General features: G+C 37.8%; 1 protein-coding gene across 2 annotated transcripts; it reads right to left on the reverse strand.

Moving 5' to 3' along the window:
- Positions 1–55: 55 nt before the first annotated feature.
- Positions 56–18,003, reverse strand: LOC108708438 (gamma-tubulin complex component 5). 2 transcript variants are annotated; one of them, XM_018247138.2, is made up of 23 exons: positions 17,731–18,003; positions 15,600–15,653; positions 15,407–15,515; positions 14,993–15,089; positions 14,424–14,503; positions 13,821–13,926; positions 13,458–13,575; positions 13,040–13,129; positions 10,918–11,011; positions 9,901–10,147; positions 9,609–9,811; positions 9,270–9,385; positions 8,731–8,996; positions 7,744–7,942; positions 7,055–7,243; positions 6,699–6,881; positions 6,472–6,556; positions 5,747–5,867; positions 5,191–5,369; positions 3,714–3,839; positions 2,994–3,082; positions 2,054–2,154; positions 56–1,036 (listed from the first exon to the last, which is right to left on the reverse strand). In XM_018247138.2, the coding sequence occupies exons 1-23, from the start codon at positions 17,862–17,864 to the stop codon at positions 990–992; spliced, it is 3,033 nt and encodes a 1,010-aa protein (XP_018102627.1). In that variant the 5' UTR covers positions 17,865–18,003; the 3' UTR covers positions 56–989. The 2 variants fall into 2 exon arrangements, with proteins under 2 accessions (XP_018102627.1, XP_018102626.1); XM_018247137.2 differs by having other exon boundaries at positions 13,794–13,926.
- Positions 18,004–24,516: the final 6,513 nt, after the last annotated feature.

The following is a 24,516-nucleotide window of genomic DNA, read 5'->3' on the forward strand; positions in this document are numbered from 1 at the left end:
CTTTCTTTCTGCTGTGGAATCAGGTTTTAAGAAGAGGACACAGAAAAAGGCCAACTTAAAAAATGCAAATCAGTATACATTTATTGCAGTACAAGCACTTTAAACGATTTACATTTACATGAGTATTTACATATGTATAGATGACAGGTCAAAGTGATACAGGATGTAGACAATATACAATTATACTTTTGCTTAAAGAATGTGTCATTTAATGTGAAATGTGAAAAATTCATAAAACTGAAGGAAATGAAAAATGTAATAAATATTTATTATTTATATTTGTGACCTACTTTTTTATTAGCTGTAAACAACACACTTAAGGGGCGTATTTACAAACATCACTGGTGATGTTCCCATAGCAACTTATCAGCAATTAAATTTGAACAGTCACCTACAAGTTAGAAAACAAAGGGAAAGTTTTGATTGGTTGCTATGGGCAACATTACCCATGATGTTTGTCTCCAGTGTTGCTAACTGTTTCCTAGGTGGTTGTCACCTACAGATTTCATGTGGCTTTAGAGGGAAAGTCCAGCATGAGCCAGTGACTTGCAGTCCCTAAAGCTGATGATACATGGGGTGTGTATTATCCACTGCTATATTTCAGCCAAAAGGCATACTGCCCTGCCTCTTCTCCTTTGTGTGAATGGGAAACACCTGACAGCACTAGAACTGGCATTTTTCAGTCTGAAGATACACTTGTGAATGTCTGAAACTGTCAGATATTCCCTACTTAAGAGAATGGGAGGAGGCAGAGGCCCTTTTCCATCCCATGAAATAAGTCAGCAGAGAAAATGCCACCTGCAAAAAGAAAAAGTCAAAGACTAATAATTCATTTATAGGTTTGTGAAAAAAATGAATTATTAAAAATCCATCCCAATCTGGAAGCATCGCTGTAGCACTGACAGTTCTACTTTAATTTGTGTTTTATACACATATATACATTTGTTTGCTCCGAGACAAGCTGATAATAGATTATATCCTGGTTCTTGCTAACTTTGCTCCATTCCAGCCATCAGAGACAACGCAAGAGACTCCACTGTTAAAGCAAAAATTAGAATTTTAAGAGCCATGTACAATACTTTTAAAACCACTTAACTATGATAAAAATATACATAACAGGAAGTTGGAAATGAATGTGGCCAGAGAAAAGAGAATGGAAAATACCCAACTTGTGTAAGTGACAGATTAAAATGTTAATGCACTATATGCCTGAATAACTTATATCATATGTCCTGGGTGCCGGAGGATGTCCCATGGACAATACCAGACTGGCTATTGTAGGGTTTTTATTTTCTCCTTCCTCACTGGATATTTATCTCATGTGACCTGTAGCAAGTCCTACGTGCTGCCTGTATAGATGTTTTCGGCAAGTCCCATGGTTTCCAAGCCCAGCAATGATGGAGGAAAACAAAGACGTTGAATCACTTAGAAGGCCAACATAGCAGTGCCAGTAGAAGGAGAAGGGCAAACCTCTTATAGAAAAGGCTCTAGGCTAATAAAGTCTGCAGCAAGTCATTTCGCTATATATTTTTTTACGACACAACTTTCAATAAATTTTTAAAGTGGAAATGAGTTGAGGCATAATGAAACAAGAGTTGTTATTTTTACACACAAACCCACTTCCGCGTAGGAAAAAACAAAATCATCTATAAAAGGTGCATACACCACAGTAATGGCAAAGGCCACTGACGAGAACTGAAAAAAACAGCCTAAAGGGGAAGTTCATCTTTTTAATTAGCTTTCAGTATGTTACAATCATGTTTTCTAAGCAACTTAACTTATCTTTAATTTATATAGTTTTTTAACTATCGGCACTTCTATTAGGGTCATGGATCCAAGCAAAATTCACACTGACCCTGGCTTCAGTGTTATACTTTTTTTTTTCTCTTTATTTTCCACTTAACTAAAAAATGTACTTTACACAGTGCTTGGTGTTAAAAAATCAGTGCAAGAAAATGTTTGAGCTGCTTTTTACAGCACTTTATAAATATCTATGCTTGTAAGTCTTCCAAACAAGTGATATATATGTGTATAGACTAAGCTGGTTACTTACAGTGGGGAAAGGATCCTCTACATACAGCTTTGTTGAGCACTTTTACAAGAAACTTGTGGCAATTTGTAAAATCGGATTCCATTTTTACAATAGATTCCTTCCTGGATAAAAGAAAAATTTCACATTTAAATAACAGCGTGGATGGGACATTCACCCAATAGCGTAAAGGAGAACTAAACCCTAAAAAATAAATACGGCTATAAATGCCATATTTTATATTATTGAATTACTGTGCCAGCCTAAAGGTTCAGGATCTCTGTATTCGTAGTGATCCTGGCCTTTACAGTTGCCACAGGAACGCCCCACCTTGGATTTTGTTAGAAGTGTGACACGCATATACTCAGTGGGCTCTGAGCAGCTGTGGAGAATTTAAGCTTAGGGATCATAGCACTTGGCTGTCATATAAACTGATAATATAGGGCTGATTATTAAATTATGATGCTAATTGTGCTGGTTTCAAGGCTGCCATGTAATGAGAATTTGAATGAATTACTAATCAGCCTTATATCATGATATTTATATTCTATCTATCTATATCTATATCTATATCTATATCTATATATAGTATTATATTATAGTATATACGATTCGGTGATTGACAGCAGCCCAGAGCATGTGCAGTGAATCAAGAGTTACTGGTGGAACAGATCTTTACTGCTAAAGGGCTGAGGTTGCTTTGAGCTGCTACAGAAGCCCAAAACACAACAAACAGCATTTCTGCCCTAATCTTTTTTCCTTTAAAGCTTTAGTCCTCCTTTAATAATTTGAAAAATACCTATTGGATCTACTACTAAAGCAAAATGCTTTCATGCACTAAAATGCTCAGAACACACATTCATAATGATCCCTGTCAGTATGCAAGTTTCACATTTCATCTTGAGCTTAGAGCAGTAAAAGAATAAGGACTGATCCTCCCCATACATTTTAACATCATACTTACTTCCATGCTCCTAAACCGGCATGCCAGCGATCAGCAAACATCAATACAACATTTAGGACTTTCATGATTGCCTCTTTAACCGAGCTCACCTAAAATGCCCAGAAAAGCACAAGAATAATATTCAGTATAAAGGCCTATTTATCAAAACATCGAATTTGTGTAATGTTTTTAGGTTTTTTCTACTTTTAATAAACTCCAATTCATCAAACTGGAATGTTTGCTTATTTATTAAAAAATCTAAAAAATTTATATGAAAAAATGGTGAACAAAACTTCAAATACCTCCACATTTTTTATTGTATTTATCATTTTCAATTGGTCGAAAAACTTGCACTGGAAAAATGCGTTAAATTTGCCATAGGCGGCTCCCGTTGATTTCTACATGAACTCTGCAGCTTTTAGAGTCTGAAGTGTTACAATCAAGTTTTATAAATGTTTTCATGAAATTTCATACACTGCGCATACATTTCAACAAGAGTTCCTTAATAGCAAAATTTGAATTCAGGCGTTTTCGCCTACACAAAAAAAAAATTGATTCATGCAAAGAAATAGAATTGGCATCTTTATAAATCACCCCTATAGTGGGATACAACCCATCCAAACTGGCTCAACAATTATGAAAAAGTTTGAAAGAACAATTTACATTTCAAAAATGTCCACATACCAGTTACTGTGCTAAGAAATGTTAAAGCACAATGGCGATAGTAAACAAGCAGCCTACCTTTTCCCTCAAAAGACAGCGATCATGAATAGTAGAAAGGTATCTATAATGAATTTTAATTAGCTGATCCAAATCCTTTGCTTCTTCCACTTGATGCTGAAATTCCAGACCTGTACTATGCAGAATCTGTCAAAAATAAAATGACATTCATGACATTTACTCTGATATTAACACAATCATTGAAGGACATTTAAATACCAGTGAAAGTATAGTCTTGAACACAGATGTCCAAGCCTCATTTTTCTCCTATTGGAAGGGAAGTCCGCTAATTTGACAGGGTTTTTCAAATGGTTTAAGGGTAGAATGCTAAATTGCATGTTTAATTTAACTGAAAGTTTCAGGGGGGGAGGGGGCAGTCTTTACATGAATCTGACCTCTTTAGAAAACAGTAGTGCTGGGATCTGGCGAATTCTGAATCGAGTGCTGGATTCATGCATACCTTCCTTTTTATTTTTTGCTTGCTTCAGAAAATGAAACTTATGAATTCCAGTCACTTATCCAGTCACATGTGGCTTAGTGCTAAAGGTCTAGGCTATTTAAAGGAGAAGGAAAGTCTAAAATAAAATAATGCTGTAATTATTGGCCATAAGATGTATATACTTTTACCAGCAGGCATTTCTTCATTCAGTTTCTCATTATTTCTTGAGCTGTAATCCTTTTTCATATAAATGGCAAGCTGCACAGAAACGGATATCTTTGCTGCAGTCCATAAATCCCTCAAATCAGGGCACACGCATGCGCCATTAGTCTCAGCAGTGCCCTGCACATGCGCACTATGACCTCCTGGCTTCCCTTTGAACAGACGACGTTCGGGTCACGTGATCCAATAGTTTGTTCGTTTGTCATCCCTAACGTCTTTGCCGCCACCTGCATTTACAAACCTGTCAATATGACTGATGTTCCCTGCTGTCGGGTAAGAATGGGAAAGCTTTGAAGCTCCTGCGCTTGCTGGTTTTGATTTACAGTTTGCAGCAAGCGGAGAAGCAGAGGAGTGAAACGATCGTTGTAGAACATATTGTGCTTATTCAAAAAATGTGCACTGTTCTAAGCAATATGAATGTGACGGAAATGGGTCCCTGTTTATGCTGACTCTGTAGATACATACACGCGCTTATTTGGTTATGTCATAGGGTCAAGAAGAGGTGCATGCGCACTAGTGGTGAAGCGCAGGGAGGAAGTGATGTGGTGATTTGAAAATGGCGGCGCCAAAGCTTATACTATGCAAAATCTTTGGAATGCAAGTGCACAAATACAGTAATACCATTGCACTTTTCAATGCAGCGTTTCAGGAGGGGGGGTAATGCTGAAGAGAAAGAGGGAGGTTGTTTTTTTTAACTTTCCTTCTCCTTTAAGCCAGAAAGAACGCTACAGTGCAGTGAATTTGTGCCAAGTAAGCAAACATTGACACAAGAAGATATTCTCTTGAAGCAATGTAGTGAACGCTGTGCCTGTCAGTATATTACACACTGTCACTTACCCTAGTCATCAAGTAATTGTGCAAACTGTTAACAAAATGCATCAACTTGACTCGAAGGAGGAACATGCGATGAATTTGTTGTCCCTTTGGCTCAGATGGTGAAGTTAAGGGAGGCAGTGGAAAAGGTTCAACAGTGGCTCCTTCCTTTGTAGATTCATTTTCTGAAGCGTTACCTAGCTCTGAAATACCATAACAAAACAGGATATCAATGAGAACAGAGATGAGTATTTGGTATGCCATCCTGAACTCCCATAATGATCTGCAAAGTTTTATAGAAAGACATCTGAAAAAAGTAGGCCTCTACCTGCACCCAGTACCATAATTAGAAGTTACTGGGCCCCACAGAAAAATCATTGTAGGTCCCCCTAAATGTTGTTAATAAGACACTGTTCATAAATACAGGTATATACTAAATTTGAAGTCAACACCCCAGTATTGCAGAAATGACCTGTGGTGCATCATAAATAAGTTGGTCTAAATTCAACATAAGATTTTCCAGATATTATAACAATAGTAGAGAATTCGGAAATAATGAAATGTTAAAGATATTTCTTACCATTGAACTGTAAGACATCCAAGCTATATTTGGCCCACTTTATCAGTAACAGAAGGAGAAAGACTTGATTGTATATCTTCTGGCATTCTGAGCTGATAACAATATCAACAGGCCAAGGAACCTAGAATAACAGAAAACCAGGTCACTAAACAAGTTTAAGATAACATATTTTTCAGATGAAGGGATGAATAGAAGAATAACTTCCATACAGGTGATTCTGTCATAATCATAACCACATGCTAATTTTTACTATAATGAGCATTGACTGAAGGGAAATCTAATGGTTTTACTTAGCAGGAAAAGATATACAGATACATTAGCAATATGTATCACAGGTAGGGATGCACCAAATCCAGGATTTGGTTCGGGATTCAGCCTTTTTTCAGCAGGATTTCGGATTAGCCCGATTCCTTCTGCCGGGCCGTATCAAATCCGAATTTGCATATGCAAATTAGGGGCAGGGAGGAAAATTGTGTGACTTTTTGTTACAAAACAAGTAAAAAAAGGTTTTCCCCATCCCACCCTTAATTTGCATATGCAAATTCGGATTTGTATTCCGCCGAATCTTTCGCAAAGAATTTGGGGGTTCGGCCTATTCCAAAATACTGGATTCGCTGCATCCATAATTACAGGTTTAACATAGTAAAAATGGTCAAAATTTAAAAGAAAATGAATATTCATTTTGAATGATGGCATTCCTAAATTCCTTTGTTCTCACAAATTACCTTGTAGCTTAGTATAAGGCCATCTAATGTATGCACAGGAAGTTTCTTCTTAGCCAAGTCAACACTTTCGAATGATACTGATAATCTATGGAAATAAGAAAAAAAATACACTACTACTGGTGTCAGTAATGGTCTATTATTGTCAGTACAAAGAATATCAATGTTCACTTGTTTATGCTGCAGGTGGCACTTATAAGTTAATAAACAGGAATGAAGGCATCCCATACCGAGTGCTGTCATCAGGATACCTCTGCCCAACGGCTTCCTGGATCTGCACATTAAGATAAGATAAATTCAGCCATGGTTCTTTTTCTCGGATTTTGTCAAAAATCGGTGTGTAGAAATCATACATAGTGTCTCCAGCCTCAAGGAGGAAGAAATTTCTCATGGCTTGCAGATATTCTACTAGTCTGTCAGAGAGAAAGATAATGACATTACCAGTGAAATAATGTTTACGTGAAGCTCAAACTGCATGAATTACACACAAAGTGTAACCACAAAATTAGCTGGATAATCTGAAGTATGCACTATCCATTCTACAGAATTACAAGCACAAAGTGTTGCTGGAGAATTACCCACTCACCTATAATCTTTCTTTAGTGTATACATGAGGTTACCACAGCACTCCAGGTACTGCTTGCCAATATGAGGGTAGAGACAAGAGCGTAGGGTCAGTTCAAAAGACTGACAAGTAACAGACTCGGACGACCGATCTACACAGACCTCATTACAGGTAAAAGTCTCCAGAAAATCACTCTGCTCCAGATATAACCTGAAATGCAACGTGTGTATTAATAAAATCAAAATAAGGGGATTAAAAGGATGGATTAACTGATGGTTAATCTATCAACTGTACTACCACTCCCATATGTATGCATGTGCCCTAAAGAAACTATTTATCTTTAAGTTAACTTGTAGAAGAGCCTATTCTTAGCACCTGATCTTCATTTTTTATAGTTTCAAAAAGCAGTTGCATTTCTCAAAAAAAACATTATCCTGTGTGGCTACAATTCTATTGTTATTATTACTTTTATGTACTTATCTTTCTATGTAGTCTCTCATTCAAACCACTTATGTAGACACTGCATAATTAGTCTATGGATTTTGACCTTAGCAGAGGTCAAAAAATAAGCAGAAGAATAGGCTCAACCTTTCAACATATGCAAATAAACAATGATTCTGGCATAGAGTAATCTATGCCCCCATCTCTTTTCCAGAAATTAATGATGTGACTGCATGTTAATAATCTTTAATAGATTTACATTTATTTACCGTACAAAGTTGATAGCCAGTAGAGGATCATGAACTTCATCTAGTTCCAAGTGTTTTGCTACTATAGACTGCATCTTTATAAGACTAAGCTTGTTAACTTGCTGTTCTGTAATGATGTCCGGAACTGAATCATTACCATGTTGCAGACGAGATTGCACAGACTCCAGGAATAAGGTGTACAAGCTTTTCCTATCTGAATCTGTTTTTTTCCACGTCATTATAGGAAAGAGAATAAACAGTATCAGTACAGAGACACGGACAATGTAGAAATGTGTGCAGTTCAGGGAACAAAGTTCAAGGACAAGGCAGCAAAACTGAGAGAACTATAGAAATGTATTTGGTAGGCCTCACCCTTTCTCATGACCTTCTACAATTTTGGCCTCAAAACCTTCCTTTCAGAACTGCACTTTTTTTCTGAATGCTGCTGTGGCTTGCAGATGGCAAATCTTGGAATCTCATGCCTATGCACCCCCAGGAATCCTTAATGAGACCAACAAAGAAGTCTGCAATAGCATTCCCGAGCCGGAATTTAGTAAGCAAACTTTTTACTTTTTTTTTTGAAAATAAGAAAAATTCGCTCACAGGGAAAAAAAAAAAAACCAACTAATGCAAGTGAGATTATGATTAAGAACACACCTGAACACAATCTTCAATTGTTATTAAATCTTCCCCAATAGTGATAGTAACAATGGCATTAGTAGCGGATCACAGTAAAGCATCATGCATGTCTGTTTTTGAGGCTCCTACTTATTTTATGCAAGAAACGCATGACACTTTCCTGCAGTCCAGAGCTCAGAGCACTGGACTTAGGAATACACCTATGTGACTTGTTCCTGTTTGTTGGGAATAGGTAAGGTCATTTATAGGTGCAAACTACAAGAAAATATATATAGGTGCAAACATTGAAATATATATTCCAGAATGATTAAATGGTATATGCTATTCATGCCTTCCGTGCAGGCAGCATTCCTGCATGACATTACACACCTCTAGAAGAATCTTGCTGTAGAGCAGTTCTGCACTTCAGGTTCTTTAGCAGCTGCATGGATTTACCAGCCATGATAATCTGTTTCAAAACAGGCTTCAAAAAGGAGACCATAGTGTGCTGCCTGCCTGCTGGAGCCTGGTCACTCCCAGAGCTGGCACTTGCATTGTCACTCATTTTATCCTCGTTCTCGGTTTTTTCTGATACACTGTATAGGGTGTAGGTTGCATACCAAAAGTCTCGATGGTTGAAAGGAACATCTTTATTTCTGCAGAAAAAAAAAGAATGAATATGTAAACCTTTAGAATATATCCTAAGGATATTGAAATAATCCAGGTACAGGGATTTGTTGTCATTCCAGCTACTGTGAAACCATAAAATCCAGTACACCATCCTAACTAGCAGATAGATGCTAATTTTAAGCGTTAGAGATCCGACACTGCCTATCCCCATCATGACCTGTTATTGTAGAATGTAATAACATTCTCTCAGTTAGGTGGTACACTGCCCTTCAATACACCATTGTATTTATAATATTTACCTCTGTATAATGAATTCTTTTGCAGGGTCAAATAGGTTTCCATGAACAATCCATTCATCCACAATTTCTAAATATGGTCTCACTGTTTCAACCCAAAGACAAAAAAGGAGAGAAACCTGTATCCAAAAACAAAAAAACCCACAAAAACATTCAAACACTGCTAATTATATCTTATTTTTATAAAATTAAATAACAACTGACAATTTGCTGTTATTGGGAAAACCAGAGACTAAATGAAATCTCTCACACAATGTAAAATCATCACCCATCTATTGAAAACTACCAAGATTCTGGGATTTGATATAGCTGGCATGATTTTCTTTTAACCCCTAAACCTACCGTTTGCTCTGAGGCCTCTCCTACATTGTCATAATCCAGAATCGCCTTGTACAGAGTATTCAGGAGATGAGAAGCTCTTACAACATTTCTTGTGTCTGGTGGTACTTCTGCTATCCCAGTGCTAAATACTCTGTGAAGCACTTTCAGCTGTGCAAGTCGAGGTGCTAACTTATCCAAAACAATTGCCAAAGTCACGGTTTCATCTAAATAAATACAAAAAAATTTACAAATGGCCACAAAAAAAAGATAAAGCAATGAAAATAAAGCAATCACAAGTAATACATTTCCTTACCTTTGTTTATAATACACTTTTCAATCTCTGTTAGTTCTTCTTTAAAGCTAATAAAGTATTTGTACAATGCCCACATAAAAGCCTGGTATGTCCGAAATGGAGCTTCTGTAGTTTTTTTGGCTGTAGGTAGGGTTCCAGGCAAAGGGACCTCAGAACCATGTCCTGTTATCTCATCAATGAATTTCTGCAGCCTGAAGACAACTTGTCCATATGCTGCAATTTGCTCCAGTACTGACCTCAGGCAGTTCTTCCCGAAAAACAGAAACAAATTTTCTTTTAAAAAATTGACTTTTTTTGATTAATTGGGTTCATCTGCAGAATCAACTAATGTTCTGCTGGTCCTGTATGTAGAATCTATGTTTTTAATTAAAAAAAAAGTGTGCACACCATAAAGAGGTGGGCAATAAAATCAGCTGAAGGGTTAGCAAAAATGCAGGTTTCAGCTTTTTACATCAGTTTCCTGCATCGTTGGGTTAACAGCCAGAACAGATTGAGTTTAACATACTTATGAGTAATTTCTAAACTACTGCTACTCTTTTTTTAAAGGAAATGTCAACCATAAAAATAATGTTTTGCCTAATGAAAGAAAACATAATACATTCATTACAAAATTGCTATGGTTTTTAAGTTATTTGTATATGTACTGTTATCGAAAGCAGTGTTTGTCTGTCCCCTTCTGCCCTGATGGCTCAGACTTTTGAAACCTTTTGAGACAATCCAGCTTGTCTTTGCTGGGGAATGATGACTTTTACAACATTTTTAAAAAGTAACAACCAGGAGTTTAGCAGATGATGCTTTCAATAACAGTTTTTTTTTTTGTTTTTTTACAAATAACACTGACAATTTTGAATAAATGTATATTAGAAAGTTGCCTATAACTATGTCTTCTTTTATAAGGCAAATTTTTATTTAGGGGTTGACTTGTCCTTTAACTGTTAACAGTTATTTAAAATCGTGGGTGGTACTGTGCAACAGCACCGCCTTACTGAGAGAATCAAATAGGTATATTAATCATACCTGAGTCATGTGTGTGACTATGATGTCATTCCTCACATTCACTTTCCCATCATTCAGTTGAAAAATAAGCAATTTTTTTACACCAGAAAGTAACCTGGAAAGCAAAATACAAGGCAATTTTAAAAACTATGGAAAGATTAATTGTATTCATTGTATTTTAAATCAGATCTGGTTAAAAATCTTTGTGCAAATATTGACATAACAGAGTTATTTAACTGTAACGTTACTTAAAAGGGTTGTTCACCTTCCAAACACTTTTTTCAGTGTTCTAAACTGTTACAATTTTGCAACATTGAGTTGATACATTTCTCAGCAGCATCTCTGGAATATTAGCAACTATTGTATCAAGTCTAACAGCTGCCTGTAATGAAACCCAGAGATTCTGCTCAGCAGGGACAAAGATAAGAAATATATCAAGAAAATGAATCAATTTAGAACAGTTTACAAGGTTGGCGACCCCCCCTCCCAGAGCTGCTTTAGAAGGTGAAAAATTACAGTTTACACTTCAATATTTGAAAAACGGTGAAAATAGAAAGTGATTGGAAAAAGTCGTTATTTCTGGTGATCTATCTGAAAACAACTAGTCGTTTGAAGGTATCATGTTCTATACACTGAATCATTATTTGTTGCTTTAGATGCAATACCCTCTGCTGGCCATTAGGAGACGCTACACACATTTGTCTTAAAACAACACAAACAAGAGATTAACGCATTATGTCCCTTTGGCCAATCAACTTGCACTGGTTTAATATCACAAATGTCACATTAAAAAAATATCACATTCAAATGTGCTTATTCCTAATATGTTTTATTGTCTATATTGGGGGCAGAGTCAAACTTGAAGTACCATCTAAAATCTGTTTGACTTTATCAACTTCCTCTTCTGGCTTTGTTTTTAGAAAAAAAGGAGTAATACTACCTCCTCTAAACATCATTGTCTGTTTGTATAAAACCACCTACTGCAACAATGTATTGTTTGTCACATGGAATATCAAAGTCTAGGTTTACTTGCCCCAAAAACATGACTTTTATCCAGCAAGTCATTTTGAAAATGTTACTTTATGGTGGATCAAAGCACAATAATGGAACACCATCTCTTGTAAAAGCATGTGCCAGACATTTACAAGCCCAGATGACATCAAGCAATGACATCATGCATCATGCAATATATAGCTTAATACAATTAGTACTGCACATGTGCCATGGCAGGAATGAAAAATACTACATAGGTCTATGGTCTAGGCCAGAAAAGGCCAGATAAGCGTTGTTACTGATCTTGAAAAAAAAATAAAATATGAATAAAATCTCTCTCTTCAGTAACTCTGCTGTGTGCAGATCTGAGGAGACATTTGTAAGATAAGGGGTGGGAAATTTGAAAAGAGCTTGTTGTTATTACTTTGTTTGTTCTTTAACTAGAAAACTGGATCCCCAAACTTCTCTCTGGCTAACTGAACAAAAAAATAAACATGGTACCATGTACAAAGGTTATAGAGCTCAAGAAGAAGGAAACCCTTTGGGTTTGAAAAGAGGAAATTGAATGACATAGCCCTCTGGTGAAATTTATATTAGGGAGTTTGATGACCATACAACTGAAAAACCACTCATTTGTTGTTGTAGCCAAACTAGTGCCCCATTTACCCGCCTACATTCTGAGCCAAAGTGGACTGATCCAGTCTTTTGGACCCGGCCAGCCAATAATGAGAACCTATGCAGGCCTGTCGGGAAAGGACCACATCAACATGCCTATATGGTCCCTGTCTGATGGGAGTTTCAAACCTGCTAAGATAGATATCTGGCTGATTTTCCACACCCATATTTATCTGGGAGTGTCCATAAACAACCAAAAAAGCGTCTTCCTTTGGATGAATGTAACACTTTGGTTCATGCTAGGACCTTTCTCAAGGAGTTCTTGTCCTTGAGTATGGACCTAGCAAGAACCCAATCATCAGCCATTCTGTACAATGCATTAAATAAATATATTTTACATAGGGAGTGGTGGTCCTGAGATCATTTTTGATAAACGTTATTTTTGATCATGCACCCTAATATGCACAACAATATATGCACTAGTTACGAATAGTTCACCTTATAACATAAATGTATTATGCAGCTTTCTACTTACCAGAGAGTCTCACGAATAACTTGGGTTTCAGTGACAATGGTTTTATCATCAGGTGTATACAGTGGGTCTGTAGTATATAAATGCTGATCCCTAAAATATATAGTTGTTCATTAGGCCATTAGGTATTCAGTACAAGGAAGAGCATTCTGGCTTCTGATCATTAAACATTCAGAAGTTCAGATTAGCAGAAAGCAGGTATTAGTCTTGTGACTCGGCAAGTGTCCGATTTCTATTGGGAACACTGCCTACTTTTATAGAGAAGACAATTTGAGCAAGAAAATAATCAGTATGAAAACTATTTCAAATCTCTCTTAAAATCAGTCCTAAATCACGTGTATACATATATATGTATATATATCTCTATCAGTGACTTGGGCTAATGGAATTATGTGTCCACACCAGTGGAGAGCTTACTTACCAGATGGCTGACAGATTAGAATGAAGATGGGAGCTATGTGAAAATCGGGGAGCTCTGGATGTCCAGTACTGATGCACAATATGCTGCTCTAGCCAACTTCGCGCATCTGGCTCACCAACTGCATAAAACATTTATGACAATTATTAGCTGCATTAAAAGAATGTCTTTACCTTTTACTGAATGTGAGCAATTGTAGCTCAGTAAGATCCGAAGCGCAACAGGCTTTAGTTAATGTACTTTAGTAATGTATTTACATAAAAAGCACATAAAGATAAAGCAACAGGCAATTTATGTCATGAAATGCCAGGGTGGGGTGGGTGGAAAAGATGCACAGACCTTTCCATGATACCAAAGGGGGAGCACCTTTCTTTTCAGGATCCTCCAGTGGGGTTCTATCAACCTGGATTCCAGAGTCTTCCCTGCTAGGAGGCTCTTGAGCATCCTCTTCTTCGCTAGCTTCAGACCATTCCTGAAAATGACAAGAATGCTTTAAAAATATGCAAATAAACAAAAAAATGCTTAAAGAAAAAGGCAAACAGAAATGTGAGCCCTTCTAAAATCTCCACTGCACCCCTTGCCCCCTCTAAAACTTGAATTGCATTTTAAAAATAAATGTGCCCTTATGCTGCCCCTCCCCCGTCACAAGCTGACATACTGTAGCTCACTAAAACACATACAAATTTGAAGGCCTAGTTGTGCATGGTAGCATAGCTACAGACTAGTTGCCCTCCCAGACTGCCCTCCTAGAATTATTAATAGTAGCTCCTATATTCATTTTTGCAGAAGTAAAGATAAGTTCATTCAAATTCCTTTCAGAAACATATGGGACTGTGTAAAGACAAAGTTTAAAATACTGCTGAAATGGGACAAATCAAACTGTTGTAGTGCCATTGACTCATATATATATATATAATGCATATATATCAAATCTTTTCCTAGTAATACAAAGAAGCATGCAATACTCACAGGTGTATCTGCATCAGGGCTGAATTCTATATCTTCACCTTCCCTTAGGTATTTACCCCAATCAAATGGTTCCTGTTCATCTAGGGTAAAGCATTTGGCATAACATTAAACATAAACAAAACATAGGTCTTAAAGACACCGTAAAAAAAACAGTGGCAAATTTTCCACAGCCCCCAGGCAAAATCATAGATGACCCATGATGCACGCAAAATCGCAGATCACATAGCACAATAAAATTGCAGGTGCGATTTCATGCTCTTTGCAGTTCACCCATAGGCCCCCCTATAGAGGAAGCATACCCGGGCCCCACCATGTCCGCATGGTTTGCTTCCTCTTTAGTTATGCCACTGAATAAAACACAATATTCTCTTGATACAAGGTCTACTTTTAAAATTGCCATTAAAAAAGGGGGTTTGTCATAATAAGGGTTTGGCCAGGCACTTGGATTCTGCTGAATCCTGCTAAAAAAGGCAGAATCTTGGCCGAATCCTGACTACACAGAGACACACACACACACACACATATATATATATAGTTACAGTTTTTGTTACTAAATATGCATAGATTACCATTTTCCTTCTTTCTTGGTTTTTCAGTGTAATCATGATTAGAGGGAGAGTCCGACAGACAAAGCAAAAGAGACAGTACAGCAAAATGTGAATCTGTCTGGGGGAAAAAAAAAAAAAAAAAAAAAAAGAGAGAGAGAGATTCAGATTTTCAGTCAAACATTAAAATTCAGATCTTGCCCATTCAAATCGCAATATTAACTTGAGGTGTTACTGGTACTTCACGACATTCACATCAAAATAATAATGATCATACCCCTGAAATCCACAATGGAGCTAAATTAAATGGGGACTGTTTCCAGGCAGTGCTGCACAGTTCTATACAGAGCTAGTCAATGCATCAAGATCTCCTTAATCGTGGTCTCATAAACTGCTATACCTACCCCCCCCACGAGTCAGACAGACAAAATAATGCACCTTAGTTCCTTCTGTGTTTGGAAGAGGCAACAATAGAAACTCTTCTGTCAGTCTTTTCCAGCTTTCAGCTTTCTCTAGGTCTGAATGAACTACCAGCTTTTCAAATATTCTAAAGATAAATCAGAAAAAATGTTTATATTGTTTTGACACAAAAACATTGTTTAGCAAAAAGTAAAAAATAAAATAAAGGTACCCTTCCAATGTTCTGAGGACTGTGTGACTGCTAACATCGAGGTACCGGTGAAATCTGGAAAGAAACATTTCACTACTAAAAGTCAGGTTTGGGATGAAATGTGCAATATGGACGGTACATATGCGGAAATGTAAAGCAATCCCCTTCATCTCCAGCGTTTATTTATATAGCTAGAGTTGCCATCCAGCCGGTATTTTACTGGCCTAGCCGGTAAAACACCTGCTAAGGCCGGGGCCGGTATTACAAATTTATTTATTTGCCGGTAATTTGTAATACCCTTTAAAAAAAGCCCCTGGCCTGCCCCCAATTCGCACAGAACTTACCTTTTTTCCAGCGCTGTGGACATCTCTGCGATGTTGCTCCGCCCCTTTTGCAGCACGCCACGTAGCTCTGCCCCCTTTTTACATCATGGACCGCCCCCTTTTTGTGCCCGCCCCCCACTGGCCGGTAATCTTTTTGAGTAAAGGTGGCAACCCTATATATAGCACCAAAATGGTACATCATGCTTTGCTATAACACAATATACAGGAGACTTGCCATAAAATAACAAACAAGAAAAAAACCATTAGGTGGTAAGATCTTGTGGGAAGGGCCCTCTAATCTTGCTGTTTTATTCCTTTACCCTTCTTTGTCAATTTAATGCAAGTTGCTTTGAAACAAACTGGCTGCTAAAGTTGCTTTGTAACTGGCTGCCAAACAGAGTTGCCAAGTCTAATTTTCAAAACCAGCCAAAGTCAGCTACAAAACCAACCCAAAACTAGCCGAGAGGCACATCAAAAGTAGCCCAAAAATAGCACAATATGCGCAGTGAAAATAAAGCTGGATATTGTATGTAGTCTTACATTAAACTTGGCAAATTGCTAAACAAAAACTACATTATCCAACATGCATTGGGAGACACAGGCTTGGCACATTAGGGTAAGAAAATACTTTATACTCTATATGGTTATCCGCTCCCTCAGCTGAAGGTTCAGGGCGGTGCACATGGACCCCTGATCTAAACTGGTGAGTTCTTCACTTTGAGACCTGAAAGATTTACTGCATTTACCTACCAGTGTTCATGATCCTAATTCAAGAAAATACTTTGGCTGGTTTTCAAAGTACAAACCAGCCAAAGGCCCAAAAAGTAGCCCAAATCTGTACCATGGCTAGTTTCTACTTTCAAACCAGGCTTTAAATAAGTAACCTAATTTGGCTGGAAACCCCCCAATCTGGCAACCCTGCTAAATTAAAGGGGACCCGTCACCCAAAAAAAATTATTCAAAATCCTATTTTATCACATCAGTCAAGCAAAATGAACTTTAATTACACTATATAAATTATTTGAATCTTGTTTCCTTCAGTCTGGGAATTCATAATTATAACAAGCAGGCAGCAGCCATTTTGTGGACACTGTTATTAAGACAAGCCTTGTATCATCTCAGAATCTTGTTTGTGCACCAGAATGGGGGACCTGATGTCCATCCCCATGTCCTGGTTACACAATTAAATGGTAAAGAGAACGGGGGAATGTGGGGAGAGCAGTGACATGTAGGAAGTGCTGAATGGAAAGTGAAAGTAATTGTCTGCCCCGCCTCTATGCCCATGGCATAGAGGCGGGGCAGACAATATTTGATTGACAGCTGAGACTTTTAAATGAGCTTAGAACAGCTATGAATGCTTTAATGAAAAATAGAAATTGGATTTCATGTTTAATTTGAAAAGGACTTTTATTATACAGATTTTTGTGTCTGGGTGACAGGTCCACTTTAATCAGCCTACCATGGGGCACATTTACTAACGGGTATCACATCCAAATTGGCTCCTCTGCCCACTGCTATAACCAAGTTCTACTGGGATCTGTGTATTACATAACACCCCTAACAAATAAAGTGTGTGTGTCTGTCCAAGTATGACCTAGTACAGCACATATTCGCTTTTTAAATGCATGGGGCCAATTAGCTGACAGTATGGAGCACAAAGGCAGGCAGTGTCCATAGGAATACATAGAAGTCCTGCCATGGTTACTAATACCTTACTATTGTAAAGTATACCTTACAAGGAAAAGTATTTTTCTTATAGAAAGCTGCAATAATAAAGTCAAGAAGCTGCACAATGATACAAATGATAAAGATCAGTCCTTGAATCCCACCTGAAGTTGGACCAGGCAAACTGCAGAGCCTGCTGGAAATTGCCGTCCTGATCATCCTGTATACCGCTCATTAGGGACACCAGCTTTTTTATATCGCCCTCTTGATCCCTCTCGAAGCGGGTCCAGTGGGCCATACTTGCAGGTTGTGGAAACACACTGTCAACTCAACCGTCACTTCATCCCGCCTCTCGGCTGCACAACACTACCGCTACACCAATCAACGCAAAGCTTGAGAATTCCACGGGAGATTCTGACGTCCCGGTCAAAGGAAGCGGAAGCATGCTGTCGCCATCTTTAATTAGGGCTAGAGGTAAAACTACGGCGTACTAAGGGTACAGGCTTGAGAAAATGGCCAGATGGGATCAAGGGATTTGTATGTCCCCTGGTGTGCTTAAACTCTCTATAGACTGCATAGACTGCATACTTTGCACAAATCGTTACTTAAAGGGGTGATTCACAATCAAGTTAAATTTCAGTATGCTATATATTGGCTAATTCTAAGGAACTCTTTAGTTGGTCTTCATTTTTTTTTTTTTTAATACTTTTTGAAAAAATGTTCTGACTTTTCCCAGCTTTCTAGTCGCTAAAACCATCTAAAAAACAAGTGGTCAGTAAGGCTACAAATTTGTTATTGCTACTTTTTATTACTGATCTTTATATTCAGACCCTCTCTTATGTAAATCAGTGCATGGTTGCGAGGGTTATTTGGACCCTAGCAACCAGATTTATGAAATTGTAACCTGGAAAGTTGCTATATTACTCAAAAACTACAAATAATAAATCATACCTCCCAACATTTTGGAAGTAAAAAGAGGGACAAAAATTTTTTTTGCAAGTAGCACAGTGACATTTTGACCACGCCCCTTTCTGTGGACACACCCCTTAATTACTATGTTAATTTTTCCAAATTTTGCAGGTTATGAAAGTTTGACAATAATTCTCCTAACTGTTTTTTTGTGTCTCAAAATTGTTACAAAGTATCTTATTTGCACCTGTTAGCTGTTCTGTGCTCTCTGCTAAAAGCCAATTAAGTGAGAAACTTTGTTTCTTTTTATGGCTATTCAGTGCAGAGAAAAGAGGAACTTTCCAGTACAAATGAGGGACTGCAGGTTGAGCTGTCAACAGAGGGACTGTCCCTCCGAAAAAGGGACAGTTGGGAGGTATGAATAAACGATGAAAACAATTGCAAATGGTCTCAAAATATCACTCTCTATGTTTGACCAACAGTCCATTTAAAGGTAACAAACCCTTTAATGCACAAGGGAAGCTAGAATCACTAGGGGTGTCAAGCTGTAAATAGGCCCTGGCATTTCCGGAACACAGAGGCCCAATCAGCCCACACAGAAGCCCAAACAGCTCCCACCAGCCCACTAGATACTGATTTTCTATGGGACCTTATAGCAGCCCCTCTGGCATTTGCCAGAACCCACAGATTGCCAGTCCGGGCCTGCCCTGAGCCAGCAGCCCCCCCTTCTCCTCCCCATCTTGTTCTGTCAGCAGCTTTTATCGGCCCGTATATGGCCACTGTTACAGCTTAAAGGGCACTTCACCATCATTAGCAAAACTGTAATGCATAACACACGACCCTAAAACCCCCAGAAATGTGTTTAAAGTTTTCATAACCTGCCAACCTGTGTGAAATGGAAATGGTATTTAGGGAGTGTGGTCACAAAATGGTTGTGGCTAATAAACCACTGCACATAGAACTTTTTGTCCCTCTTTCCAATTTCCAAATGTTGGGAGGTATGACAATAGCTGGCAATCAGCAGGCCCTGCAGGACTGTGACCCACTAGGATTCTTGCTGGTATAGCGGTGGCCAAGTGCTACCCTGTCCTCACTTTCATCTTTTTTTGCCACGGCTTGCTGGAAATTAAAAGGTGAACAACCCCTTTAAGTATTGCATCTCTGACGCATGATCTCAAAATGGCCAAGGTGGTAAAAACCAAACCAAATCAAGATGGCCTTTGTAGGCTTTGTACATTTTTGCCTAATATATGTAAAACATAAAATACTGATGTAATGGTATTATTTAACATTAATAGGTGTATAATTACTGTAGACATAAAGTCATTTCACATCAGTCCCAATATCCAAAGATTTTTATGCGAAAAGGATCAATATTAGAAATACCTGTACCATATATTGTACCCAGTATTTTTCTGTAAGGTGTTCCAGCTTATGAAGGCAGTGGAATCCATTGTCATATTAGTAACCTGCATCTCTTTGCCTCCTTCTTTTCTCTTTTTTTTCTTACTCGTAGTGAAGCTGGCCTTCATCTGTGCAGGACTTCAAAGGGCTAGTCTTTATTTTAATAATGAATCTTTAATCTATTTCTGCCGCCTTTCTTATTTTAATCTCCAGGTCCTGCTCCATTGTTTTAAAATTTCATTCTATATGTTCTCATTTAGAAAACATTCAAACAATGTAAATAATCATGTAAAATGATTTCTATGCTGAATTCTATAGAATTGTTTATTTATTTTGTTGTCTTTCATGTCAAATGTTTACTGTAATGCTCATGAATACTTCTTTTGCTCCTTATTGAAACACTGTATGTTTATCATATTGTCATATACTTGTATTTTATTGAAAATCTCAATAAAAAGAATTTCAAAAGAAAAGAATTCTATAGAATGATGTGTCCCAGCAGGCGACCATTTGTCTTTCCAGATGTAGAAATTTCCTCCTCAAGGCAGTGTCTAAAATACTTAGAAAGAATGAAGAAATCCAGCCTTTATGATACACAAATGAGTCATGCGAGATAAAATACATGTTTTTTCCCCTGAGCACTACATTTAATGCTATATAAAATATTTTTACTTCCTTATTTAGTTGTGAAATATTTAAGCTATAAAAATATCAAAGTTATTCTCTGTTGCCTTTTTTTTTTACATGAATCAATAGTTGGCTGAAAACAAATTCTGCATATTTAGCAACATTCATCTGTCAAGTGCTTCAGCAAACAGTACTAGTCATTTTACATAGAAAGCAATTTTGGGCATTTGGCACCACCACCTTTTTTGGGCTACTAAGAATAAAGCCTCAGACAAAGCAGCCAAAACCAAACCATGTGCCTTTTCCTTTAAAGGGGTGGTTTACCTTTAAGTTAACTTTTAGAATGTTATAGGATGGCCAATGCTTAGCAACTTTTCGATTGGTCTTCGTTGTTTCTTTTTATAGTTTTTGAATAATTTGCCTTTTTCTTCTGACTCTTTCCAGTTTTCAAATGGGGGTTGCTGACCCCAGGGCAGCCATCAGGGGGGAGAGTTGTAGGGGGCCCCGAGGGTAAGGGGGGCCCGGCCACGCCACACTTCTGACTGACTTCGGGAAGGCATGGATGTTTAAGGGGCCCTTGCCACCAATTTTCTCATAATGTGGGGGGGGGCCTGGACACCAATTTTGGCCACCAATTTTTTTTCTCATGTGGGGTCCTAGCCACCAATATTTTTTAATGGGGGGCCCTGGCCACAAATGGTTTTTTATGGGGGGCCCTGACCACCAATATCTTTTTATTTTTTATTAACATGTGGGAACCCTAGCCACCAATATTTTTTTAGTTTTTTTACTGTGTGGTGGGGGCGGACCTGTGGGGTGGGGAGGGTGGACCTGTAGGTGGGGCTTGCGGTGGGTGCAGCCCAGAGGGCCCAGGAAATTTTGTCGTATGGGGCCCTGCGATTTCTGATGGCGGTCCTGGCTGACCCCATCTACAAACAAATGCTCTGTAAAGCTACAAATCTTTAAGTGCTATTTTTATTACTCCTCTTTCTATTCAGGACCTCTCCTATTCATATTCCAGTCTCTCATTCAGATCAAGGCATGGTTGTTCGGGCAATTTGGACCCTAGCAACCACATTACTGAAATTGCAAATTGGAGAGCTGCTGAATAAAAAGCTAAATAACTCAAAAACCACAAATACTTAAAAAAATTAAACCAATTGAAAATTGTCTTAGAATATCACCCTCTGCATCATACTTAAAGTTAACTCAAAGGTGAACAACCCCTTTAAGCAAACTAAAACTAAAGCACTCAGGCCTTGTGTTTTTATATGGTCATGAAAGTTGCACAATGACTAATAATAATCATATATTTTACAATACAGGGGAACTTGATTTCCTGTATAAACTACAGTAGAAGATACCCATTCCCCTATAAGATAATGATCACAAAAAAGTATTAGATTTGAATGAAAATTCAGTATACAGTATATAGCCATTTGCTATGAAAGCTAAAGTAGACTACTTTAGCTTTCATAGCAAATGGCTTTATACTGTATACTGAATTGAAATAATATGCAAAAGACAGCTTTTTTAGCAAAAGGATATTTACGATTACTGTGTTTTGCTTCCCTTGGTTGATGGTTTGGGGCTTGGCACCCAATCCCAATGTTTGTACTGGCGAGAATCTATCTAAACAATTTGGGATTCATTTTGTATCTTAGTGTACTTTAGCTTCCATCACATACTTACCCTTAAATAGATGGTAAAATACAAGTTTATATAGTAACTACATGCAACATCCTTTTCTTTGTATAAAGTCTTTATAAATAAACATACATTCCTTAGCTTGGAGGCAGTATGTATATACAGTTAAGCTTCCTCTATTTATAGCAGCTGGGAGTGTCTTGTACAGGCTAAAAGGGATGGGAATATAGGAAATTTGCAATTAGTCATTTTTCATGTTTTAATATTTACATTTGCTGTTCATTATTCTCAAGGTAAGAATTTCAACTGCTATACTGTTGCTATGACTTAATTACCCTAGAAACCAAATAATTTGGAAGTCAGGATGAAAGAACAATAGGAGAGGGCACAAAAAGAAAGATAAGCAATAAAACGGAAACCTTCACAGCCAATATTTTTTGTTGCCTGGTTTAATAACCTGCACAAGTTTAGCACTGATAATTAACAAGAAAAAAAGAAAATTAGACCAAATCAATAGTAGCTTGTTCACTTATAAACAATAAAAAGCTCCCACAAATGCAAATATACAAAAAATATGTATCCATGCTTTATGCTGCTTATTTGACTACTGAATGGAACGCAAACAACCCATACTTGAAAACTGGATTTGTATCCCTTTGGGCACTGCTGAATTCAATGATGATTTGCCCAAAAAATATACATAGTTGAGTTTACCCTTAAAGGAAAACTATACCCCAGAATTAATACTTAACCAAAATATAGTTTATATCAAATTAAGTGGCATATTATAGAATCTTACCAAACTGGTATATATATTTAAGTAAATATTTTCCTTTTACATCTCTTGCCTTGAACCACCATTTCATGATGGTCTGTGTGCTGCCTCAGAGATCACCTGACCAGAAATACTACAACTGTAACAGGAAGAAGTGTGGAAGCAAAAGACACACCTCTGTCTGTTAATTGGCTCATGTGACCTAACATGTATGGTTTGTTGGTATGTTTGTGTGCACAGTGAATCTTATGATACCAGTAGGTGGCCCTAATTTTTTAAAATGGCAATTTACTATTTAGGATTAGTCAATGGCACATACTACTAAAAAGTATATTATTCTGAAAATGTGATATTTAAACGAAGCAGGGTTTTACATATGAGTTGTTTTATAAAATGTATTTTTATAGAGACCTACATTGTTTGGGGGGTATAGTTTTCCTTTAATATAGAAACCTTCGCCCACCCTTAGCAGATCTGAGTCATGCTGAAATCCTACTTTTCTCCATGCTCCTCCACAATCTCCTTCATAAAGCTGCTTAGCACATATGAAACACTGTTTATAGCAGCACTGATTCTCCATCTGGTAAGTAAGGATTTAAGTGAATCCAGCAAGCTTATTTCAAAACATGCCACTGCCTTACAAGATTTTGCGAAGATGAGGAAAAATAAACATCATTTATGATGGCTGATGTAAAGGAATGTGTATTGTCAGTTCAGCATGGCACGGAGACTAAAGCTGGCCATAGATGTAAAGATTTTTAAAAGATCCAATCATTATCGTGAGACCACGATTATCTCGAAATGATCATTTAAATGTACGCTTTGTCCATCAGCTAAAAAGACCATTTCAGGCGATATTGCCAGCAAAACTGAAGGAGTAGCTGCCTGCTTGGCCCTGCAAACATAGACATAGATAGATTGCGCTGGGACCGATAAAGATTTTTAAACCTGGGTGATCAATTTTCTGACAGATGTCGGCCGAAAAATCGCAAGATGTACGATCGTTCGAATCCCAATAACCGCACTATAATTTGACGGATTGGTCAACTGCACTGAAATCGGTTGTGCACCAAAGAGGAATCGTCGCGTCTATGGGGACCTTTACAGAATTGTTTGGTATTCTTGTTGGAGTGGCTCAAAGGCTAGTAATGCCTGTATTAAAGCACTCCTTATGCAGTGGCATCAGATGGGAGAGTGCTCCTGCCTGTCAAAAGGTCTGCCAGAGGAAAAATATCCATGACAGTTTTATAACATTTAAAGACTCATTTATGAATGCCAGCATAAACTGTGTGTGTATTAACACTATTAACAAAGGATCTGAACCAGAGTTGCCACTCGGCCGGTATTTTACCGGCCTAGCCAGTAAAAAAAGCCCCTGTCCTGCCCCCAATTCGCACAGAACTTTTTCCAGAGCTGTGGACATCTCTGCGATGTTGCTCCGTCCCTTTTGTGGCACGCCATGTAGCTTCGCCCTGTTTTCAGACCTCCCACTTTTGGTGCCCGCCCCCCACTGGCCGGTAATATTTTTCAGTAAAGGTGGCAACCCTAATCTGAACTGAATTGTTATTTCATTATAAGAGCAAATATA

This window comes from Xenopus laevis, chromosome 2L (genome assembly GCF_017654675.1).
Source record: "Xenopus laevis strain J_2021 chromosome 2L, Xenopus_laevis_v10.1, whole genome shotgun sequence".
Classification (NCBI taxonomy): Eukaryota; Metazoa; Chordata; class Amphibia; order Anura; family Pipidae; genus Xenopus; species Xenopus laevis.